Source organism: Athene noctua, chromosome 17 (genome assembly GCF_965140245.1).
Source record: "Athene noctua chromosome 17, bAthNoc1.hap1.1, whole genome shotgun sequence".
Lineage (NCBI taxonomy): Eukaryota > Metazoa > Chordata > Aves > Strigiformes > Strigidae > Athene > Athene noctua.
In genome coordinates this window covers 3,717,430-3,741,216 of record NC_134053.1, presented here as the reverse complement: position 1 = coordinate 3,741,216, position 23,787 = coordinate 3,717,430, and the positions used below count along the sequence as shown (strand labels likewise).

Genomic DNA, 23,787 nt, shown 5'->3' with positions numbered 1-23,787 from the left:
CTGCTCCTCAGCTACAGCAGAGATGGGCAAAGTTAAAATGATAGTAAGTAGCTTTGCTTTTGCATGTTACTGGTGCTGCCTGCTGTGAGGTGCTTGGTATTGGCATTACAAACCCTCTGCAGTGCAGGGTCTTGGGATATCCCAGAGACAATTCGGCCTCGTAGCCTCCACAGAGGGGTGGAAGCTCTTACCAGTGTGTTACAGGGAGAAAACTGAAATGCAGAGATTTTATTGTGACTTGCAGCATCTCTCGGGTTGCCAGTCCTGAACATTTTAGATCCATTTCCCTCCAATACATGTAAAAGATCCACACGAGCATGACTAAATCCTCCTTTTCTGTATTTATATACTAAAGGGTTAGGCCACACTTGGTAAACCTCAGGTTGGGATCTAAAAATCTAGACTTGCACATTGTACAAAAGAAGCTCTGTTTTCACAGAGACTGAGTGCTCCCCGATCCACCAACACCAGTTGGAGACGTAAGTGCTCAGCACCAGACTCCTTCCTTGCAATAGCCCTTACTTTAGTTTAACGAGTGTTGGCTGTATCCATTAGCAATTAAATACAAGTTCAAACTTAGTCCCTGCCAGGCATGAAAATATTTTCTTTTTTTTTCTTTTTTTTTTTTTGTTCTTTTGCACTGATGCTTCTATCTTGGAGATACTCATTTCAGTCTAAGTGTTTCAAGAAAACAAATATCCCCTTTCTAAGGTGTTTTTTTTGTTGCTCTCCTTACCTTGGTTATTTTGTCTTGATGTGAATATATAAAGCTGTGTATATTCACATCTGTATGTATGACACATGCTTCTGTTATTGCTGCTTGAATAAGTCTGCCTGGATTTTTCTTTGGGGTTTTGTATTTGGTTTTTGAGCTACTTATTTTGCTTCTCTCAATCAAAGATTGCTCCTCCAGCCACATGTCTCTGCCTGCTGTGGTGTTTGCTTTCTTTTCAAACCAGAGCTCCGATGAAATGCTTTTTTCATTCCAATCAGTTCTGAAAGGTTTTTGCACCTACCGGCCTTGTTTGCCTCCTTCCTCCCCTCGAGTTCATCTTGCCCAGCCTCTGTCTGTTGGTCTAATATTTTGATTTCCCTGTTTCAACTTTGTAGCAGATGTTGTTCAGTCTCATGGTGCCGTCTTCATGGAAAGCGCGTCCCTGTCCACCCCCATTTCAGCCCCTCAATTCAGGGGCTTCCGGAGAGCCAGTGAGATCAGCATTGCCAGCCAGGTCTCAGGAATGGCAGACAGTTACACTGCTTCCAACATAGCCAACAGTAAGTGTTTCACCCCTCCGAGACTACTGCTCGCTGCCGCACCGCTCTCTCAGCGCCATGCACCGGGCCAGAGCCACGCAGCTTCTGTCTGTCTGTCTGTCTGTCTGGGGTTGTATTTTCCATTAAGAACAAAAAGCTGGAATTATTCCACCCTCGCCTGGTTTTGCCATAGTCAGTGCTACGTGTTACCATATCCCCTGGAGGAACAGATGATATATTTGATACAGGGGCCACCGCTGTGCTGCGCATGTTGGATCGTGCTGGTGATAAATTGTTGGAAAAAATACGATGATAATTGATAACTCTGAGCACCATTCGGCTGCTCTGCGTGGTGAGGATTAATCCAAAGACATGTTTCTGTGCTGCTGTTGATAAGTCGGACAGAACTGGAAGGGATCAACACTGCCAGATTGATAATGCAGGATGCAGCATGTGGCTTGATGCAGATCACTTAAATGTGGCCCACAAAAATGGGGATGAGTAAGCCCCTCTGAAATGCTTAAAGGGTTCCAGTTATTTATTACTTTGCATTAGAAATTCAGCTCTTCTGTAGCCTGCAGGGCAGCTCAGAGTCAGCCAGTTATGACCCGTATCCCAGAGCCGAATGAGGAATCAAAGGGATTTTTTTTTTTCTTTGCTATTTTTCCCAAGACCTGTATAACTTCCTAGCTAACACGGTAGAGAACAACAGCCTTTGTTAATGGTTCAGCCCCTTCTTCATTTCAGCTGAGGTGAAAGATTAACAGTCTGTGTCCTCAGGGACCTCTGATAACTGAGACCAAAAAAGGCTGAAAACCAAACAAATTTAAAACAGAACAAAAAACAGACAAAAAACCCCACACTAAAACCCACACCATAAAAACCTTCAGCCCAAACTCTTGTCCCAGAAGGTGGCAAAGATTTAGATACTCCATTCCCGGCACCTTAGGCTACAGGGCTATGAACAACTCGCTTCATAACTAATTACTGAGGTAAATAACGCTCCCCGAGGCAAGTGTTAGTTGCTGAAGGTCTGTGGGCGCTGCTCAGGGGCTGCTGTAACTTCTTGCCCTGTCGGAGGCAAAACTCCACAGCAGGAATAAGTTACCTGCTCTTTGACAGACAAGGTTTTCTTTCCCAAAACACATCCAAAAGCTGACACCGCGCTCCGCGTGCGCGTTCTTATATTTGTCCTGGTAAGACATCTTGACAACCGCTTGCTAAATATTCATCTGCTTGGGAAGAAGGCTCCTGGGGGTGAAGGTGTTTGTTTTGTGCTGGTTTCACACCCACGGAGAGCTGCCGAGCTCGGCTGGCCAGGATGGGAAGCCGGGGGGTGGTGGTTGTTCGTTACGAAGTGTTTACGCCGGGGTGATACCTAAAGGGCCCGCGTGACGCGTCTGCGAGGTGGCGGCAGGATCAGGCCCGTGCAGCGCTTGCCTCTCTTTGCTTTCCCTGCACTCTCCCTGATTATTGAGCTTCTGGTTTGTGTAATTTATTCTTCCATGCACTTCACAGCTGTCAAAACCTATTTCTGAGATTGGAGAGTAAGAGTCGGGCCCTGGTGTGGGCTGCACGTGCACCCTGGCCCCTCTGCAGCCTGCCCCAAGGGCTGTCACGGCCCCTTCCTTCACCTCCCGAGTGCCGACGTGTCCCCCGAGCCCTGGCTCTGGCTTTGCAGCTCTTGTGCTTGACCTTGTTAGCGTGGCATTGAGGGTTGGATGTGGTCCGTGCTTATCCCGCAGGGAAAGCTGGAGGAAGTCTGGAGGGGCACCACAAAACCCTGGTTCCCTCCTGGAAGCCCTCCCAAGGGTGCAGCTTCCCTTGCATTATGGAATTCTGGAGGATGAAGCCGGTGTTGCCTGCGGCAGTGTGTGTGTGTATGGCATAATAATAAGTGTGATTTCTGCTTTTTTTTTTTTTTTACACTTTATTTTTCCTTTTAGAAACCAAACACCACCTTAATCATTGTAGAGGGTTTAGCCTTCTGTCCCAGCTTGCCCTCCCTCACAAATCCCCTACCCAAACCTCATCCAAGAGACGTAGGCATCATAAGCATGAAATCCCTTCGAAGGGAAGAAAGCTCAAAGGGCCGTGGAGTCAGGCTGCAGACTGTGCTCTTCGGATACCCGACCTGGACATCAAGACAGGTATTCTGGAGAGATCCACTCCGGTCGACCACCTCTCTCATTTGGTAGTCACAGAACTTCACAACAAATCTATGCGCTTTCACTGAGGCACTTGCAATTTCTGATTGCGTTTTAACAAGTATTTCTGTCACTTTGCTCTGAAGATTGATCGTAACACAGCTAACAACTTGGCAAGAGCAGGAGTTCTTCTAGGCAGAGCCATGGGGACAATGCTTCTGCCTCCACCACTGTCTTTTGAGCATGGAAGAGTAAATCCTGTCTGCTTCCTACAAAGAATCTGAAATTACCCAAACTGGGGACTTGCATGAGAAACGAAAGGTTGGGACTCAACCAGGAGCTGCCAATTTGGAAGACAGGGAGTCAGAAATGGTTGTGGGGAGGTGCCTGTGTGCTCCGGAAAAGCCATGTTGATCCATCAATGCCCTCCTCCTTCTCGTGGCTCTTGAGAAAAGCAATGGCCTGGGCCCCCAGCAGAGCCAGGGCTGGGCTGTGGGGATGTGCTGATGCCATAACCCTCTGCATGCTGCTGTGGTGGGAGCTTTGTGCAGGTCTCTGGAAGAAGCTGGTGGGTCCGTTTTTTCAGTTCAGCATCTGTGCTCATCACCAGCTAGATTTCCCTAACAAGAAGGGTTCGTTGGTTTGTACCTTATACCTGGCAGCTTTCCTGGAATTCCATAAAAAGGGAACATTGTCACAGAGAAAAACCAAGCTTGAGAAAGCCCTTGTCAAAGCCTTGGCTTGCAAACTGCATGCAAACACAGCTCCTCCTGTTTCTCTCTTGATCTGATCCATCTTCTCTTTCCATGAGCACTTTTCCAGGCTGGAGCATGCAGGGTTTGAGGACTCCTCACTGCTGGGAAAGCAGCTCACACCTTTGAGGTCTGAGGCTTTGGGCTGAGACATGCCCAGAATCAGAAAGGATACGTGTGTGAGCAGAGTTCAGGGCAACGTGGAGGTGTGGTGGTGGCCCACGGGTGAACACTGGCTGTCAGACACTTGTGTGCGAGTTGTTGACTCCCCATGGGAGAAACTCTTCTGTGTTGTCTGTAACCTTGCCCGCCCAGAATCCCGGTGTATTTTTCAGTCCTCTGTGCAGCAAAGTCCTGTGCCCCCAAATACTTTTCTTGTTGGCCGCTGCAGAGGCTGTGCTCTGGGGAGGCTGGGCTGGACAGCTCAGTTGCCTGCAACACGGTAGCCCAGGAGGGCAACAAAGACTTGCTGGGGACTGCCAGTCCTGGCAGCATGTGCCGTATACCCTGCCTTGTGGTGCCTTTTAACATCTCACGTGGGCTCCTGGTGTTCAGATCCTCTTTAGTGTGGTCAATATCTGGATGCTATTCCTTGGTGAAAACGAAAGGAATTGGAAGTGGGGCCTGGGCATGTACTTGGTGAGCAGAACACACACATCCCTCCTCCCACCGCTCCAGGGAGACGGGTTTCTGTCTGATGTTTTGGTCCGTGGATTCCCAGGCTTACTGCGTTTGAGCCTTGGACCCCTTCCCCAGGGTCTGGACTAACAGCCACTTAATACCTGCCCTCTAGTGCCTTCCTCTTTGCTTAAATAAAGGAGAGCTCAAGTGCTGGTGCCCCTGTGTGTTCCTCCCTCAGTCTGAACAAACACTGAGCCCTGGGATGGTTGTTCCCTCTTAGCAGTGCGGCCACCCAGGGAGCACCCTCCCAGCCTACCTGGAGTGAGGAGCCAGAGCCTTGAAATGCTGTTTGTGACCGAGACAGCACACGCATGTGAACCCCCTTTGTCTGAATGAGTCTTTTGCTTCTAGTTGCTGCCAAATGGTGGGGAACCAAAAGGATCGACTACGCTCTCTACTGTCCTGATGCTCTGACGGCTTTTCCAACGGTTGCTTTGCCACACCTCTTCCACGCCAGCTACTGGGAGTCCACGGACGTTGTCTCCTTCCTGCTGAGACAGGTACAGTCATTCTCCCTCCCCCGATCTCCTTTGGGCTGAAAAATATTTTGGATTTTTTGGGGTTTTTTTCCACTGCACCTTCCATAACTCTTGTTGACACGTAGAGATGAAAAAATTACTCTTTGCTACTGCAGATCCGTTTTCTTCCCCTACTTTTTGTTCCCCATCTGTGTTGTTGTCAGAGCTGCGCATGTGCAGACTTCACAGATGTGTGCTGTCACACCTGGTTACTTTGGGTCTGGGTTTTATCATGGGAGAAGGTTTCAGATGGGCTCACTAGGGAGCCATGGGGTGAGCCCAGGGCCATTTCTTACCAGGTCACAGGGGCAAAAGTTAGTGGCACTTGCTTCTTGAAGTGAGCATTCCTCTGTGTGAGTTGGGATCTCAAGTCTGAAACTTAAAGGAAACTTCTGGATGTACAAATAAAGATAGCACCAAATACAATAAAACCAAAGGAGAAGGTTTTGTATGAATTTGAGGAGAAGTTTGGTATGAATTTGACATGAGTTGATAGGCAGAGTTCTGTTCTCTGTTTTGGCTTTCTGAGTTCTTGTGGTCTCCTCTAGGAACTCAGACCATCGTCACTGCATTGGGATTTAGTCCTTGTTCCTCCAGTACAAAGCAGTTCTCCTGGGACTGGGTAAATGGGGATTGCTGGTGTCCAGAGTCTGACACCTCAGAGTCTATCAACTACATTTGGCCTGAGATTTAAATTTACTGTTTAAAATGTGTTTTTCCTAAAAGAAATACCTTTCCTTCAGTTCCACAGGGATGGGGGGGAAATTATTTGCCTTGCAAAGTATGAACCCCCCAAGGAACGGTACTTAGAGCATTGAATTGGAAAAAGCAAAACTAAAAGCAACTCTGTGGATTATGCTGCCCACTTCAGCACTTGGGTTTGCTTTGTGTTAGCTCAGCTGTTAAGCCGTCCCCGCTCTCTTCCAGCCTCCTTGACTGCAGCTCTCAATTATTTATGATTCTGTTGGCAAACTTTCTTTCAGTGCTATCTTCCCAATAGTGTGGGAACCATAAACAACAGACATGTCAGTGCTGGTGGCAGCTGAGCAGGAGAGATAATCCAGCGAGACCCTTTCTTCGCAGGCTGTACCTAGCCCAGCGAGACAGCTCTGTGCTTGCACACACCTTGCTGTGAAACCCCAGCCCTGCATCAAACCCAGCCTCACGAGGCTGAACAGATAGAGAGAGACCCGTGAGGGGGAACAATCACGACAGTCTCATACGGAAAACATTCCACTCAAGAAATAGCCAATTACTCAGGATTCAGCCTGAACCTGGGTCTGTAGCACAGTGTGGGGCTTTGTATCTTGTGGCTTGAGGTACCTCTCCGTCCGTTCAAAGCCTGCCAGTGGCTGCCTCAGTAGTCTGGCACCCCCCCTCCCCAGTCCCCGTCTCTACTCACTCGTCTCTGCCTTGAGATAAGGGTGTTTCTCATTCCCTGTCTTCTTGCTGTCCTTCCAGAGCACCATGCCACTTTTTCCCCTAGTAAGGACTTGTTTCTAACCGCCTTTGAAAGCCATCTCTGGACAAAATGTTAAAGTAAGCTGTTGAATAGTTTTAGCCTCCAAAGATTAAATCTGGTTAAAACAAGCCCAAATAGGACTCAGAATAGATTCCTGATTGAAATAATTTTCTGTAAAACTTGTTATTTTGTTTACCTTGGATTTCCATGAACTCCCTCCCCAGCAGGCTCATCCTCCCTGGGGTCCTTTTGCCATTTCCCTGGAATTAAAACAGCTTCAGCTCTGCAAAGCAAGCTGGCCTGTGTCAGACCACTACAGCTGAGGTCAGCTGGAGAGCTGCTAACCACACAAAGTTATGTTCAAGACCTTGTAAAAAAGCCCACATTTAAGAAGCTTCTTAATTTTTTGGTGGGGCGGGATGATTAAGGACTGCTGTCAATTTTGGAGTTCTCCACAGGGTCATCTCCCAGTCTTACAGCGGTCTTGGAGATGTCCCCTCGTCTTCGGGTGTTATTCTTCCTTTCTCCTAGAGCTTAGAGCGGTCTAGGTGGGATCTAACCCTCCTCTCTGCAGGTTCCTGCCCATGCCCCGGTGACAGGCAGGAATTGCCCCCAAAGGCTGGCTGCAGGGCATCACCTTGTCCCCTCTCTGATCCTCGTGCTGGTGCAGCGACATCCCACCGGCACAAAGTCCTTGAGCTCTGTCAACCTCAGAGACAAGGTCGGGATGGACAGATGCCCTGGGCTCTGCCTTGCATATGGCTGAGCCAGACCCCTGTGTGCCTCTGCCAGGGTCAAATCAGTAAGAGGAGGAAAAGCCACGGGGCAAAAGCAGCCTGAAATGTGTTTAAATAGAAATAAGAAATGAGCTGAAGGAACAACATCTGTCGGTATGAGGCCGGTCAGAGCAGCTGGTGCTGGATCTGTTATGAGAACGGCAGAAGACTCGTGTTCAAAGGAGACAGTCCCTTGCAGACCATGGGAAGGGACTAATTAATGCCTGGAGGAAGGGCAGAGATCTAAGCACGGAGCTCGTCCTGCTGTGTTAGAGTCAGTTTTGTCCCTCCTGACAATCTAAATAACCTGTGTCCCAGCCGGGATTAAGTCAGCGCTGGCCGCAGGCTTTGCTAGCTTGGAAGAGACCATTTGTCCTTGCAATTAAGGGAGCAGCCTGTAAAACCTGCAAGCTGACAAGCCAAACACCCAGGAGGCAAAATTCAGGCTGCCTCTGTCCAGGCATTGCCCTTACTCAGCGCTGGCTCGGGAGATGCAGAACAGCATAGGCAGGAGGAGGGGGGGTCACTGCACAAGTGGCTGACGTCTGGATGGGATCTGTCCTCCCGCAGGTGATGAGGCACGAGAACTCGAGCGTTTTGGAGCTGGATGGGAAGGAGGTGTCTGTCTTCACCCCCTCCAAGCCCCGCGAGAAGTGGCTCCGCAAGAGGACACACGTAAAGCTCCGGGTAAGGGTGGTTTTTGGAGCTGCCTCCGCGGCAGGAGGGAGTGCTGTCGTGTAGAGGTGTTCTGATTTGGGCTGCAAGACCAGCACTGAAAGCAGCCAGCGTGGGCACGGCTGTGTCTGTCCACAGCAGGGACAGAGGGTCCTGTTGCCCTGCTGGTGTATATTAGTGGTTATATCCTACCCATGTAGTCGTGAAAGAGCAACTTGAAAGATCTGTACCAGCAAGGTCTCCTCTTGGCCTTGAGTCTATGGAAAATGCAGAAAGCGTTGGCTGTGGGTCAGGGAAAGGGACTGAACATCTTTCAAAGTCCAATAATGCAAGTTCTCTGCTTGGTAAATGCCTTTCGCTCCCACAGAATGTCTCTGATTCCCAAAAGAGGGCAGTTCTCTGCTAGAGCTGAAACAATGTCAGCAAATTTCTCTGGCAGCTATTTGTATTGCCTCTTAAATCCATAGTGTGAGAGGTAATAGACAGTATCAGAACTGCGTGTACAAAGTGCTGTTGAAACTACCCTCAAATCCACCCCGTCGATGTGGGGCACAGAGTCTCACCTCTGCCACAGGTCACTTCTAAAGCTGAGAGCTGGGGTGGGGGGAATGGCACAGAGAAACCCATGCTCCCATTTGTCTGGTTATATTTGGCATTTCCCTGTGAGGTTGTCCAGTAAACTTTTTTTTTTTTTTTTTTTTTTTTTTCCCCTTTCCCTCTTGACTTGTGCAGAATGTCACAGCTAACCACAGGATAAATGACACCATTGCTAATGAAGATGGGCCCCAGACCTTAACTGGAAGGTTTATGTACGGCCCATTAGATATGGTCACACTCACAGGAGAAAAGGTACCGTGTCTGCTATGGGGGTTGTGCATCGTGTGGGGAAAAAGTGTGGGGACAGGGACAGAGGCAGTGCTGGTCAGTGCCCCCTTGGTCCCTGACAGGGTTTGCTGCCCCAGAGTCTTGGCCAGGTTCTGCTGCTTGGACTTGTGTGGTGCCTCCTACCAGGACCAGTGTTCATCATGGAGGTCTTGGCCACAAGGCCGGGTTTCCTTCCAGCATCCTGACGTTTGGGTGCTTCTCAGCTCAGATCTGTGAAGTGCAGGGGGTGGAAGCAGGACCCAGCCCGGCTTGGGTGGGAGGTCCCCGTGCTTGGCCTGTTCTACTCCTCTGTGTCTAATGCTGTTGCTGACCCAGTTTTGCTGTTTTCCCAGGTGGACATTCACATCATGACACAGCCACCGTCAGGAGAGTGGGTTTACTTCGACACAGAGATCAGCAACAGCAGTGGCAGGATTTCTTATGTCATCCCTGAGAACCGGCGCCTGGGCATTGGCGTGTACCCCGTGAAGATGGTGGTCAGGTGGGGTAACTTGGAGCTTAGTTTGCAAGAGGAACTGTTTAGTTTGAGGAGGAGAAGGCTGAGGGGAGACCTCATCACTCTCTACAACTACCTGAAAGGACATTGTAGAGAGATTGGTGCTCATCTCTTCTCACAGATAATTAGTGACAGAACAAGAGGGAACAGCTTTAAACTCCAACAGGGGAGGGTCAGACTGGACATTAGGAAAAAATATTTCACAGAAAGAGTGGTCAGAGAGTGGAATAGGCTGCCCAGGGGGCGGGGGAAGTCCCCGTCCCTGGATGTGTTTAAGGGTCGTTTGGATGAGCTGTTGGGGAATATGGTGTAGGGGAGAACTTTGTAGTGTCGGGCTGATGGTTGGACTCGATGATCTCGAGGGTCTTTTCCAACCTGAATGATTCTGTGGTTCTGTGAAAAGAGGAGTTTGACTGTAGAACATGGTCCCTCCTTGCGGGGCAGCTCTGCTTGTTGGGTGGGTTCAGAGTCTGGTTTGCCAGCAACAGGGACAAAGCTATTTGTACTCTAGAGCTGTGAGACAAAGATCCACGTTTTATTCCAACACCTGCATCAGCAGCAGCATGGTAATTGAGTTCCCACTGCAGGAGCAGGCCTTCTGCACCACAGCCATATGGCCTCACGGTCATCTGCAAAACTGCACAACTGAGCATATTTTAAAGACCATAAACTTGTCCTTGAGGAACAGAACTTCATACTCGTGATAACTCACAGCCCAGGGGCTCTGGCTCAGCTCCAGCTGCTGGTGGTGAGCTCTGAAAGGGGGAGGAGGGGAGCATTTTCTCTGTGGTGAACCCAGCAATGGTTTTCTAGGGGTATTTTTTTAAGTCACTGACACCAGGGCTCCAGAGCAGTATTTCCATCCCCACTTTTAGCCCCGAGGCCCTCACACAGTGCCCATCCCTGCTGTAACCGAGGGCGGCGGCGCTGTCAGAGCCCTCGGACCAGCTTTGGGTGCTGCTGTGGGCTCACGGCACACTGCGGGACTGGGTGAGACCTTCAGAATATCTTGATGCCTATAAGTACCTGCATCCCTTCCAGGGGTGACCACACGTATGCAGACAGCTACATCACGGTCCTGCCGAAGGGGACGGAGTTTGTGGTGTTCAGCATCGACGGCTCCTTCGCAGCCAGCGTGTCCATCATGGGCAGCGACCCCAAGGTCCGCGCCGGAGCGGTCGATGTTGTAAGGTCAGCGGCAGGGGCTGGGGCTCTTGGTTTGGTTTACGCTGGTGTTGCTCTAGGTCTGCAATCCGTTGCTTTGTGGTTTTCCTTCTAGGCACTGGCAAGACCTCGGCTACCTCATTATCTATGTCACGGGCCGCCCCGACATGCAGAAGCAGAGAGTGGTAGCGTGGTTAGCACAGCACAACTTCCCCCACGGGATCGTCTCCTTCTGCGACGGGCTCGTCCACGACCCGCTGCGGCACAAGGCCAACTTCCTGAAATCCCTCATCACAGACGTAAGCCTGGGTCTGCTGAAATACGATCGTAGCACGGGTTTAAATTGCTCCTTGTCCAATTGTCCCTGTCAGCACCAGTCTCTTGGCAGCAATGTGACCTGCAGTGGAAGATTAATCTGTTCATTTTATTTTCATCCTTTTATTGCTCTACAAAAGTTTCTACGCTGTTAAATTGTGTCATCTCTGCTCTGCACTGCTCCATTTCATCACCGGTCCTCCCAGTGCCAAATGCCTGATGAAACAGAGGCAGCAGTGCCTCTCTTCCCCACATGTGCACTATTTTCCCATTTGGTGGCTTTCTGGCTGCCCGTGATGTAACCAGAAGGTCTGAGAGGGTGCGGAGCTGCTGCAGAAATGGCCCTGCACCACACAGCCCTGGTGGGAGACTCCACAGAGCATCTTCCCAAACGTTCAACCCTGGGGAGGTCTTAACATTGCTCAGCCCAGAGCCTCAGAAAAGCTCCAGATAAAACAAGGTTTCCTCTGTCTGGCAAGTGAAGGAACTGAGCACTCGTGCCCTGCCTTGAATAGCAGGGAAAGCTCCTCATTAACTCTCCTGGACTCTAATTTTGGCCTCAGTCACAGTGGCAGAAGCAGCTGGCCTTTATTTGCTGCCTGCTCTCCCTTGTCCTCCAGAAAAACAAGTTTGTAACCAGGGTCAGAGATTTCCTTTCCCTCTCCCTGGCCTGCCTGTGGCTCTGGGGGCAAAGCTGGCTGCTCTGTGGTAGCACCAGTGTCCCCACCTCCCCTGCCAGCCCCAGCTTCAGCCACTAAGGAGAGGGTTGGCCAGGAGTTGCTCTCTGCATGGAGTGGAGGCAAATGAATCCCTGAAAAGCAGCATAGTTTGCTGCCTGTCCCTTCTCCCTCTGCCCACCAGAGTTAAACAGCAGTGTTGTATGCAGCAGCGTGGCTGGTGGAGGGGAACGCTCCCCGTTAATGATCACGGTGGGGGGGGTTGCAAACTGCTCCTTTTCCCCAGGGACAAGTAGGCAGCGAAGTGTGTGGCATCTCTGCCCCCCGCAGACCTCAAGGAAAGGTTGTGGATCAGCAAGCAGAGATCTGCTTTCGTATTGCTGTTACCCCTCTTGTTCTGGCCTGTAAACATCCCCAGCTCTGTTAATTAGCGCTTTGCACAGCGGTGCATTATCCAGCTGGGAACTTACATAAGTTACTGACCTGAGATTCCTACAAATGCTATTTAAAATTTAAAAAAAGAAAAAAAAAAAAAAGCCCTGCCTGTTGTGCAGCACGGGACACCCATATGTTCTGACCACGTGTTGCTTTCGCTCCCTGCAGCTCCACATGAGGATCCACGCGGCATACGGCTCTACGAAGGACATCTCTGTGTACAGCTCCATCAGCCTCCCACCCACACACATCTACATCGTTGGCCGACCCACCAAGAAGCTGCAGAGCCAGTGTCAGGTAGGAGCCAGCTTCTCTGAGCCCAGGAGGTGCCGCCAAGGGCCTCCCGAGGGTGGGAGATGGGAATTTAGTCACCTTAAGACTGGTGACTGAGCTGGTGGTTGCCAAGAGGACGGGAGCTGTCCCACACACCGGGACCCATCACGTTTTTCTGAGTGGTTCCACATCTCGTGCATCACCCCAGCCAACCTGGCACAGCAAACGCCGTCTGGCTGCCAGCGACCGTCAGGGAAACGGGTCCCGTCCCTCTTAACTCCTGTCCTCATCCCTCTTGTCTCGCAGTTCATCACGGAGGGGTACGCAGCCCACCTGGCCCAGCTGGAGTACAACCACCGCTCGCGCCCCGCCAAGAACACCACGCGCATGGCGCTGCGGAAAGGCAGCTTCGGGCTGCCCAGCCAGACCGAGTTCCTGCGCAAGAGGAATCACCTGCTGCGGACCATCTCCTCCCAGCCTTCGGCCACCGGCGGCGGCGCCGGCCACCGCCCCGAGCGCACCCAGAGCCAGTCCGACAGCGACAAGGAGAGGGACAGGGAACGCAGCCAGAGGAGCATGAGCATCGCCACGGGGTGCTGGGGCCGGAGCGCAGCGTCCCGGCTGGACTCTGGCCTCCTGGGGCAGAAGTAGCCAGGCCAGAGCCAGCGACTGTTGAGAAAACAAAAGGAAAGAGGGACGAGGCCACGTTATGGGCTGGAAGGGTAAATATGGTGCTACTCTAATAACGTCATGGTATTCTGGGAAGAGGCGGGATGTTTCCCACGCAGAACACGCAGGCCTTGCAGCGGGAGAGTCAGGTTTGTGCAGCACGAGCCCAAGGAACAGCTGGAAATTGGGGGGGGGAAAGTCTCCAGGTCAAGATCGCGCTCTCTCCTGCCTCCTTCTCTTATCCAGGTTTAGTGACTGTAAATACGTGCCTCCTCGCCTTGTTAGCCATCGCTCCGACACGCGTGACCGAGTGCTGTCCTCAGAGCCACAGAACGGGGAACCAGGCTGGGGGAACTTGGTCTTGGTTGTCGCAGGAGTCAGACTGAGGTGCTCTGCCGGTGCCGGCACGGGCGGGTGTGGGGTTTGCTGAGCGTGTGTTTCCCGGCACAGACGGCCCCAGGCGAGAGATTTATCGTGGGCTGTGCCAGGCAGAGCAACCGGGAGCTTTACCTGTACAGAGAGCTTCAAGTTCAGCCACTTCCTCAAGGAGTACGTGCAGTGGCAAAGCCTAAAGATGTATCGATGCTGTTGGTAGAGGCAGAACGTCGGCAGATTCACACCCAAGAAAGTGGGGTCGTTACTGTATTACTCTTATTTTTTAAAGAGACCTTTTAGAAGCCGATGGAATTTAATGCGTTGACCTATTAAAAGAGGAATACAAGCTACTTTGTTTGAGCTGTTACAAACCTCAGACACTTAATTTGCTGTTAAAGTCTCCAAATATTCTTGCTATATATTATTTTCAAAAGTAACCAACTGTATATTTGGAAGCAGCTGAAGGCACTCAGCAGCTAGATTGCATTGCAGTTCTTCTCATCCAAATGCAGGGTCTGACTCTCTCAACACCCACCTCTGAGACGTTTTCTTCTTCCCAGGTTCTCTCCAAGTTCAGTAGCAGCTTTCATGGGAACTAGACTCGCTTCTTTTACCTGTAGTTACTGAACTGTAAAACCTCATTGTTTTTTGCACTGATGATTTTTAGAATGGAAACCTGTTACCATCTCATGTAGCTACACCTAACTGTTTGTAGTGCATGACAATGAAATATTGCTAAGCCAGGGTGTGTGTGTGTATATATATACATATGTGCATATACATATGCACACACACATATATATATATGTATATATTTAAAAAAAAAAATTAATAATAATCTGTGCAGAAGTTTTTCCAGCAGTAAGGAGACTGTAAGGAAGTGTGCCAACGATGTCAGGCAACCTTAAGAAAAGGCCATATCTTAATTTTCCTGGTGTGTTTCTCAGTGGATGTGCCTGAGCTGATGGTCTGTGTGCTGCTGGGGCGAGCCGGGGCCAGGCGCGGGGCGAAGCGCTCGCTGCTGGCCAGCACCCTCGGTGACACCCAGCTGGTGGCACCCAGCCGTGCATCGCTCTGCAGCAGCGGGGAGAACAGTGCCTCGAGCGGGGGCTTGTCAAAAAGCCCCTTCAGTTCTGTCCCTCGCGGGCCGGCCCGGTTCCCTCCTCGCACACACCGCCCGGGGCGGAGGGGCATCCACCCCGGGGGATCTGGGGTGCCCATTTACAGCCTCCAGTTGGCCTCTTCACGTGGAGATTTTATAGTCCTACCGAGCTCCCCGACTACGTGTAACCCTGCTTTCCCCTCACCACACTTTCCTGTCTTTATATCACTTTCTACTTATGAGGACCTTCTTTATAACAAAGAATTTTTTAGACTGGCTGCTTCATTTTATTAACTGTTTCAATATGAAGTGCAGGACGGCCGCACTGAGATACACAGCACTGTGAACGCTGCTCTGCTAATTGGCTCTGGGCCACGGTAGGCAAATCTTAACTCCTCAGACGTCCAAGGTAGATCTCGTGCTGGCGGCGCTGGAGGGTCGAAGCGGAGGCAGAGGAGGGTCAGTGCTGAGCTGCCAGCGGCCTCTGCGCCGGGGGAGCGCTCAAACCCGACTGCCCACCCGCTGCCCAGTGCATCTCCCACATCCTGCAGCCTGACTGCAAAATGTTTAGCTACTTCTCTTTGATAATTATTCAATTATAGAATGTATCTGATGACTTTTGTTACCGAAAACTGACTTCCCTTTCTGCCAACTCAGCTTAGCTCTCTCTGAATGTACATCCAGAGCTTACTGGGTTTAAAAACGATGTGAATTGTCCCAGCTTTTTGTTAGTCAAATGTTATCTCAAACAGATGCCATCTGAGTAGGAAGCCAAGCCACAATCCATCCTGTGAAGTCACCAAACCACATCACAAAATAATTTCTGCAAATTTGGATATGGCCTTTGCAAAGTTCAACTTTCCTCCAAGTCCGCAACCAAGGCATGATCTGTACATTTTCCAATGCTGACGAGATGTTCACATTTTCTTATGTGTAGATAGTGTAAAACAGAGGCAAATGTAAATGTTCAACATAAAAAGTGGATATATAAAATTGAAAGTTATTTATTTATGTAGAGGAAAAAAATATGTCTGGAGGGACTGGAACCTTCAGGGTTTATTAATATTTAAAAATGTAGCTTTTTGTTTCAGGCATTATGTACAAAGCAATTATTTTATGGACCAAGTTTAATGTAACTGTCAATGAATGCAGAAGTGCAATATTATACTCACCTCTCCATCACTTCATGTTTTAAACAGCTACTAACCAGTTAGACTGACAATCACAGCACCTCCGTCCTCATCCTTTGTTGAGCTTCTTGAAACTCGCCCGGGTCCTTTCCCTGGCCCCCCCATCTGTTGCCATTGTACGGATCCAACACGGAGAAGCAATTGTAGAGCAGGACCTTTATTGCTGCAATAATACCAGATGAGGTGGGTGTAGTTACCAGGAAATATGCCAATAAGTTTTTCTCCACCGGTTCAGTCCATCATAGTCTCCATCAATCTATCCTCAGCCGCCCCCATCTGGCACTCGTCTATCTGAAGCAAAGATCAACGTGCTACTCATTCAAAGAACAATAGCAATAGTTTAACTCTGTGTTTATAACCTGTTTGTTCCAAGGTGTTTTGGAGAGCAATGCATGTGACCTCATGCCTTTCCACGTGTATGGAAGAGGGTCCATTTGGACACAGTGAGGGAAAGATGAATGTATATTCCATCCTTACTAAAGGGGCACTGTCAGGTTACAGACCTAATTTCTCTTTGTTACAAATGTTTGCTTCCAAAGGAAAGAATATGAAGTTTCTTGTACTCCTCCCTATCGCCGTTGTCTGGGCAGCCACCAGCACGGCCAGCGACGGTCGCGCCGCTCCTGCTGCAGCCCACGTCCTGTTCTCTCACACTAGCACAATACAGCCCGCGCTGCGCAGGCTGCCTCAGTCTCTTTTTTTCTTTTTTTTTTTTTTTTTTTTTTATTGTTTCCATGGGAATCAAACTGCTGTGGAGCTCAGATTTTTTATAAAAAGCAGCTTTTTGTATTACCGTGCTGTTGGGCCAGACTTTCTACCTGACGCTGTCCCTTTAAAGTCTTTTAAAAAAATATTTAAAAAAAAAAAAAAGAGGAGCCCATGCATTCCCTCCGAGTTGTTTTCCTGGGTTTGCTAGATCACTCAGTCAGATGAGGCAAAATTCTAATACCAAAAACGTTTACAGTGTCCGACACGCGAGCCGAGAGCAGTAACTAGCCAAAGGGTTACTAACAAACTCCCGCTCCGCCCAGCAGCCGCCGCGCTTGCTGTAGCAGCCCCTTCTTCAGGTATCACCACAGTTTGCTGCATTTCCCGTTAGTTCTAGAAGCCTTACGGTCCCCTCCCTGTCCTCAGCACCCCTCTGCCTGTTGATACCCTCGACTGTCAATTTTATATTCCAACGATGTTAGTTAATATTTTATTTATAAAAAATTGCTTTAGGGGGAACAGACCTGTGTGTGTGGGGAAGCACCGGAGGGCATGCCCGAGGGCGCTGGGTACGCCCCTGTGTGTACAGCACCGTGCCCCGTGACTCGCTTGTGTGTGACAAACCTTCTGTACAACTTCCTTCTCCTCCTTGCTGTTAGTGCATTGTTCCGATGCCTGGGTGTGCTTTGTGTACAGTTATCATTGTGAGTTACACAGATTAAAGAAATGGGAAGGCTCTTCTCTGGCTGCTTTTTTTTTGGGGGGGAGGGGGGGGGGGAGACTCTAGAAACAGACAAGTCACAAAACTTGTGAGCAGGCGACAGTTTTAATGGGGTTACAGCGATGAACAGAGTGTGGAAACCTTCAGTGCAGACCAGTCCTGTGGGACCCATTTGTCCTTTAACCTGTTTGTCTTTTTTTTTTTCTCACAGTTTGTAGATTTATGGACTTTGCAGTGGGGGAAAGGCCAGCTGTTTGCTCCACGGGCCCCGAGAAGCCCTGAGCCCTAATGGGGCCTGCGCTGTGGGAAAGGGACACGTGTGGCATGCAGGGACAGACAGCAAGGCAAAGCCACCCCGCTGCAAAGCAACACCTGCCCGTGTGCCAGGCCAGGGCTCGCCCAGCACCGCCCGAGGAGCTGAAGCTGCAGAAAGGCTCAGTAAAGCCCCTGGGGCGCAGCAGAAAGCGGCATTTGAAGGGGGAGAGGAGAGCTGCAGCCTGAGCAGAGCCACACAGCAGCACGGGCATGCAGAGCCAGCAAGAAAGGGGCCACGAGCAGCCCCTGAAGGGAAGTCGTGGCAGCCAGCTGCGTATTTCGCAGCCCGAGCACTACCCTGTCCTGGGCGCGGCGTTGGCTCCCGCCCACCAAACCCAGAGCTGAGGGGCAGCAGCACCCTGGGGTGCTCAGCACCAGCGAGCCTGTCCCCTGGGTGCTGCTGAGCTCCTCCAGCCTCGAAAAGGGGCATCGGGGCGAGCAGGTCTAAGTGTGTTACAGCCACGCTGGCCCCAGTCGGGAGAGGGAGGGGAGAAGCTGTTTACTGGGAGATGAACCATTAAAGTTGCTTTCCTTCCCAGTTGGTAACTTACAGAGCGGCTGGAAGCTGCCCCCTGGGGAAGCATCTTGACACGGCGCTGTCTGCGTGGGGCGCAGCGGCTCTGGCCTGGGCCGGGCTCCCGGCGGGGCTGGCGCTCCGGCCCTCACTGCAGCAGCCCCGTCCTCGCCTGGAAGGCCAGCCCGTCCCCCCGGGTGGCTTGCTGCGAAGGGAGAGAGAGACACGGGCGCTCACAGGGGTGAAGGACCACCAGCACCCACCCGCCAGGGCCCCTGGTGTCACTGGAGTCCCCAGGGACCCACCCACCAGCAGCTCCCGGTGGTGGCAAGTCCCCGCTACCTTGTTAATCTCCTTGTGTCTCTCCTTGCTGACGATTTCTTCCAGCACTTCTCCGTCTCCCTTAATAAGCCTGGAAGACAAGCGCAGGCCCACGAGCCGTGAGGGCTACTGGCAAATGCTGTTTCCCAGCCACAGGCAGTACCGAGCCCCCCCACGCCACCCCAAGGGCTGCTCTCATGCCCAGCTCCGGCAGCAGTCGCCAGCTCCCTCACCGGCACCTGCCCAGGCCCACCTCTAGGCAAGGCCAGTGATGCCCTACACCTGAAGTTGCATTATGTGACTTGGTTGTGGGGTTTTTTTGGGCCGTATCAAGCTTAAATAGCACAGCAGGCTTTTCCACTGCTCTTGTGGGATTCATGTCACCACACCGGAGCGAGGACAAACGTGGTCCCTGAGAAATGGGCACCCCCCTGCCTGGGTCAGCCCTCCCTGCCCCAGGCTGTGGGCACTGTCTATGTGCAGAGCCAGCTCACACTTGCACGTGGCAGGAGAAAACACTCGTAATAAAAACATCCCACCCAGCCCATCATCTGCAGGCTTCACTCTCAACAGCAGTGGTCCCAACCCCTGCAAAACCCCTTTTTTTTCCACACAGAGTTTAGGTCTGGCCCTGGCTGCCCCAGGAAACTGCAGAGCCATTCAGAAATAGGAGCCAGTTTGGGCCTGAAAGGCAGCCAGACTGGGGAGCATCTTGCTGAACAAATTCCAAGCAGTGTCGGAGGCGGCTCACACCTCCAAACATGAACAGAAATTTAATTGTCTTCATTATGTGCCTTACAGGGAACCGACCTTTGTTCCACACCTCCCTGAGCCCCACAGGCTGCCTTCTATTTTAAGACTGGACTTGTCATACCCAATTCTCTTCTGCATGATGTTTTCTGCTTGCTGAGAAGATGCAGTTTATTAAAAACTGGGTCATTTCTACTTGGCAGCCAACTGAACATGGGTTTGATTGTTGTCTGTAACCCCAAGGGGCACACGCTGTCCCCCCCCTTGCTTGCAGCTGGGTGCTAAGTGGGGCTCAGTGCTTCAGGGGAAAGGCAAGTGTGTGAAGTAGTGGGGTGAGGTCAGTCACCCCTCTGGGTCCTGCTCTGCCCCCCGCTTCCAGAGTCCCCATTAATGGGCAAAACCAAACTCTGCACTGCGCAAGGAACAACCCTCCTGGCCCCAGCAGCAGGGAGCAGCCCATAGCTGGGACACAGCCCGGAGCCCCTTGCATGGAGCCCCAGCACTGTTCAATATTTTGGTGTCAAACATGTCGCTTTCTGGGTAAGTTACACCAGGTTTGATGGGAGGGGCTCTGCGAGGGATCTGCTCAGGCCTTGGCTGCTGAAGGGGACCTGGGTCCATGGATGGGGATGGACAACCTGCCTCCCTTTTCCCCAGGGATCACAGAATCCCAGAATCATCTGGGCTGGAAAAGCCCCTGAAGCTCCTCCAGCCCCACCATGACCCTCCCCCTGACCGTTCCCAACTCCCCCAGATCCCTCAGCGCTGGCTCAGCCCGACTCTTCAACCCCCCCAGGGATCCCGGGGACTCCCCCCTGCCCTGGGCAGCCCATTCCAACGCCCAACAGCCCCTTCTGCACAGAAATCCTTCCTCAGAGCCAGCCTGACCCTGCCCTGGGCAGCTTGAGGCCATTCCCTCGGGGCCTGGCGCTGGGGCCTTGGCTCCAGAGACTCATCCCCCCTCTCTGCCCCCTCCTGGCAGGGAGTTGCAGAGGGCCAGGAGGTCTCCCCTCAGCCTCCTCTTCTCCAGACTGAACCCCCCCAGTTCCCCCAGCCGCTCCCCAGCAGACCTGTGCTCCAGACCCTGCCCCAGCTCCGTTGCCCTTCTCTGGCCACGCTCGAGTCATTCAATGGCCTTTTTGGGGTGAGGGGCCCAAAACTGAACCCACTCAGCGAGGATCATACCTGGTTCTCCCCGTTTCAGGATCCACGACTCTCCTTATGACACTCTGCCTCGCATCCCATTCTTCCTTTGTCATTGGCTTCATAGCCTGGATTCGGGATTTTTGTTCGTCTGTCAAAACTGGAACGCATCAGTTAGAGCCGCGCTGGCGGGGCCGGCTCCTGGCCGAGGGGCACAGCCCCACGCCTGGGGGGACACACACCTGCCACGCCAGCGTGTGCTGGTACTCGGGGGTCAGTGAGGACCCCCCAAAAGGAAGAGCTGCTCCACGTCCCAAAGCCAGGACCAGCTCTGCCAGTGTGTTACTGCTGTGTCCTCCCCTTCGGCGTCTTTGTTCCCCGCTCACATCTACAAACCACATCTAAACATTTCACAGATGCATCTCTGAAGGTGGCACCTTATGTTTATTTGATGTGGCTCAAAGGTGGCCAAGGTACGTAGGAGGGAGAGTCCGGAGCTCCCCCCGACCACAGCCCTGCCTCCCTCAGACACCTCACGTGGGTCCCAGGGCGGGCAACGTGCGAGCGTCTTTCCCCAGCGCGACGCTTGTGTGCCCTGGCTCCGGCAGGAGGGAAACGTCATCGTTACCTGGTCCAGAGTCCACCAGTGATTCCTTCTGCCACTGCTCCAGCGAGGGGCCAGGCACCACTTCCCCCTTGGCTTTCTCCTCCTTAGCCCCTTCCTTTGACTTCTTCTTTGATTTCTTCTTTAGTCTCTTCTTCTTCTTCTTCTTCTTCTTCTTTTTGTCTTTCTGTTTCGCTCGCTTTTTTTTGCCATGTTGACTCTTCTTTGTTTTGGAGTCACTGTCACTAGAGTCATCAGAAGAGGAGCTGGAGGAAGAGGAAGATGAGGAGGAGCCAGTAGATGAAGATGCTGTCTCAGAGGAAGAGGTACTTGCCTTCCTCTTCTTTTTGTCCTTTCTTTCCTTCTTCTTTTCTGCAATAGATAAGAAAAGGTTGAGTGGAGCAGCTCTGGTCCCACGGCACTGGGGGTGCTGGTTTTCCCCCTCCCAGCCTGGTTTCTTCCTTGCCTGAACAGCAAAACCCCCAACGCCGGGGCAAAGTCCCCTCTGTGGTGACACCTTGAACACATCACAGTGTGCAGCACCGCGCTGCCGGGGCAGCACCCAGAGGGGCTGTAGGGCTCCCCACTTATCAAAACAAGACTAAAATCAGCACAAAGTGCACAGCAAGGTGACACACAGCAATTCAGCTAAAAGCAGGGACCCTGTTCTCCCACCTGGGTCCCCTCTGTGCGCCTGCCCCAGGAAAATGGGGGGAAAGCGCAGGGCCGTGGGCCCTTCCCCCACCTTCCCCAGCTGCTGCTGGGCTTGACTTGTGTCTGTGACTCCCAGAGGTCCGCTTCTTCTTCGGAGGAGAGCTGCTGCCCCGGTGTGAGTCCTTGCTGCTTTTCCTCCTTTTCTTCTCCTTCCGCTCCTGTCTGCTCCGAGAATTGCTTTTGCTCCTGCTTCGCGATCGCTTCCGAGACTGGCTGTGGGCCATCATCCATCAGCCCCTGGAGGGAACAGGTTACATCAGTGCCACGGGGAAGACCACCCTCACTCAGCAGCAACATATCCAGCAGCCCCAAAAACCTTCAATCCAACCCTGAGCCAACCAGCCCTGAAGACCTGTTCCTGTTAAACTCCCTCTCTGCTCCCGCTCGCTCTCGCTGAGCTCCCAGTGCACTGGGATAGGTCGGGGTTACCCATCACGCCACTGTGGCCAAACTGGATTTCATCAACCCACAAACTGGAGCCCTCAGCAGAGAGCCGGGGCTGGGCAGGGACAGCACTGCCGTCCCCGGGCAGCCCTCGCCCGCCTCGACAACCACCTCCAAGCAGGTTCAGCATAAAACCTCCAACAGGCCTTCCCCACACCTCTCACATTTGTCCCAGATGTGATGACTAAGAGAGAATCGGGGTGATCCCTGTCGGGGTTTGCAGGCAACGCCGTGCCCCATGGCCCTGGGGACAACCCCCAGCAGCTATGGGCCGTGACGGCCCCACGGGGCTGGGGGCTGTCGGGAGGACGTTGCAGACAGACACTGGCAAGGTGTGATCGATGCTGCGGCACCAGTCAGCAGAACGAAACATCCTCCCCGAGCTGAACATGGAGTCAATCACCCCGTTATTTAAAATGCCGGGAGCAGGCGCGAGCCAAGGGGAGGGATGAATTTTTAATATTCCAATTTGCTTTTAGAAAACAGATTATGCACTGAGCTGGCGTCCCCGTCCATCAGCCCGACCAGCTGCCAGCAGCCACAGGCCAGAGACGGTGTGATATATGCTCTCATTAATTTAAAAAACAAACCGGCACCGTGGGCAGAGCAGTATCTGGGAAATGCTTTCTCACAGCCACTCTCCTGCATTTAATTAACTGCGTGTTTACCACCTCGACATCCCCGAGTGGTGATTCGTTCCCAAGTGAATCAGACCTCTGATCGATTTCCAAACGGAAATTTCAACCAGAAAACAAAACAACACACAACCCAAAGCCATCAAGGACACGCAGGGAGGTTTCTGGGGATGTGCCCTTCATCGACGCCCAGCCAGCAGCCGTCCCTCGCACCGGGGGACGGTGTTTGGGTCTTGGGTCCACTCCACGGGACAGCAGGACCCGATTTTATACAACCACAGCAACGGGGTCAATGATGCGGAGCTGGGCGCCGCCAGGAGCATCCCGGCGAGTCTGGGGTGCCGCTGCGGGGCGGGGACGAGCCCCGAATCCCTCCCGGCAGCACCTCAGGCTGGTCACCCCCCAGAGCTGGGGTCTCACCTCCTGCCCAGCCGGCTTCGCCCAGACCCGGCCCTTGAGCGGAGAGGCGGGAGCCCGGCGGCTGCTCTGCCCCTCTCACCCCAACACAGGGAGCCTGGGGTGCGCTGGCCCTTTAAGAGCTCAGCATGAGGCCCGCTGACCCCTGAAGAACCTGCGCAAGATGCGCTGGCCCTTTAAGAGCTCGGTACCAGGTGCGCTGGCCCTTTAAGAGCTCAGTACCAGGTGCGCTGGCCCTTTAAGAGCTCGGTACCAGGTGCGCTGGCCCTTTAAGAGCTCGGTACCAGGTGCGCTGGCCCTTTAAGAGGCGGCCCCGCGCGTCCGGCTCTTTAGCAGCCCCCCCCGCCGCCGCCGAGCGCATGTGTGTGCCCCCCCCCCCAATTCCCCGCCGCGGGCCCCGTCCCCGCCGCTCCGGCCTGGCCCGGCTCCGCCGCAGGTGAGAGGAGGGAGGGAGGGAGCGAGCGGGGAAGGACTCACCGCGCCCGGGCCGGGCCCCGCTCCGCCCGCCAGCCCCGGGCCGGGCCCCGCTCGCTCCGCTCCGCCCGGCGGCCCGGCTCTGGCCTTTCCCCCCACTTCCGGCTGCGGGCCCGGGCGGCCCCTGGGCCGCGCTCCTTGGTTCCGGGCTCCGCCGGTTCCCCCCGAGCTGGGCCCCAGC

The 23,787-nt window shown here is 52.7% G+C and overlaps 2 protein-coding genes across 11 annotated transcripts in view; one reads left to right on the top strand and one right to left on the bottom strand.

Annotated features, from left to right (window-relative positions):
• Window positions 1–17,285, top strand: part of PITPNM2 (phosphatidylinositol transfer protein membrane associated 2) — a 141,618-nt gene extending 124,333 nt beyond the window's left edge. For 4 of the 7 annotated variants that reach the window (XM_074921469.1, XM_074921467.1, XM_074921470.1 and 1 more), the window contains 9 exons: window positions 1,111–1,275; window positions 5,186–5,334; window positions 8,161–8,277; window positions 8,998–9,114; window positions 9,483–9,631; window positions 10,688–10,837; window positions 10,926–11,109; window positions 12,406–12,534; window positions 12,817–17,285. In XM_074921469.1, the coding sequence (XP_074777570.1) occupies window positions 1,111–1,275; window positions 5,186–5,334; window positions 8,161–8,277; window positions 8,998–9,114; window positions 9,483–9,631; window positions 10,688–10,837; window positions 10,926–11,109; window positions 12,406–12,534; window positions 12,817–13,161 (1,505 nt within the window). In that variant the 3' untranslated portion in view covers window positions 13,162–17,285. Of the gene's footprint in view, window positions 1–1,110; window positions 1,276–3,200; window positions 3,405–5,185; window positions 5,335–8,160; window positions 8,278–8,997; window positions 9,115–9,482; window positions 9,632–10,687; window positions 10,838–10,925; window positions 11,110–12,405; window positions 12,535–12,816 lie in introns of all 7 variants that reach the window. The other 3 variants (XM_074921466.1, XM_074921468.1, XM_074921472.1) reach the window with 3 other exon arrangements.
• Window positions 17,286–17,361: 76 nt separating this feature from the next.
• On the bottom strand, window positions 17,362–23,723 carry ARL6IP4 (ARF like GTPase 6 interacting protein 4). Of its 4 annotated transcripts, none has more exons than XM_074921186.1 (6): window positions 23,610–23,723; window positions 21,668–21,873; window positions 20,947–21,294; window positions 20,361–20,478; window positions 18,447–18,516; window positions 17,362–18,309 (listed from the first exon to the last, which is right to left on the bottom strand). In XM_074921186.1, the coding sequence occupies exons 2-6, from the start codon at window positions 21,861–21,863 to the stop codon at window positions 18,253–18,255; spliced, it is 789 nt and encodes a 262-aa protein (XP_074777287.1). In that variant the 5' UTR covers window positions 21,864–21,873; window positions 23,610–23,723; the 3' UTR covers window positions 17,362–18,252. The 4 variants fall into 4 exon arrangements, with proteins under 4 accessions (XP_074777287.1, XP_074777288.1, XP_074777289.1 ...); XM_074921187.1 differs by having other exon boundaries at window positions 20,361–20,469; XM_074921188.1 differs by lacking the exon at window positions 23,610–23,723 and having other exon boundaries at window positions 21,746–21,868.
• Window positions 23,724–23,787: the final 64 nt, after the last annotated feature.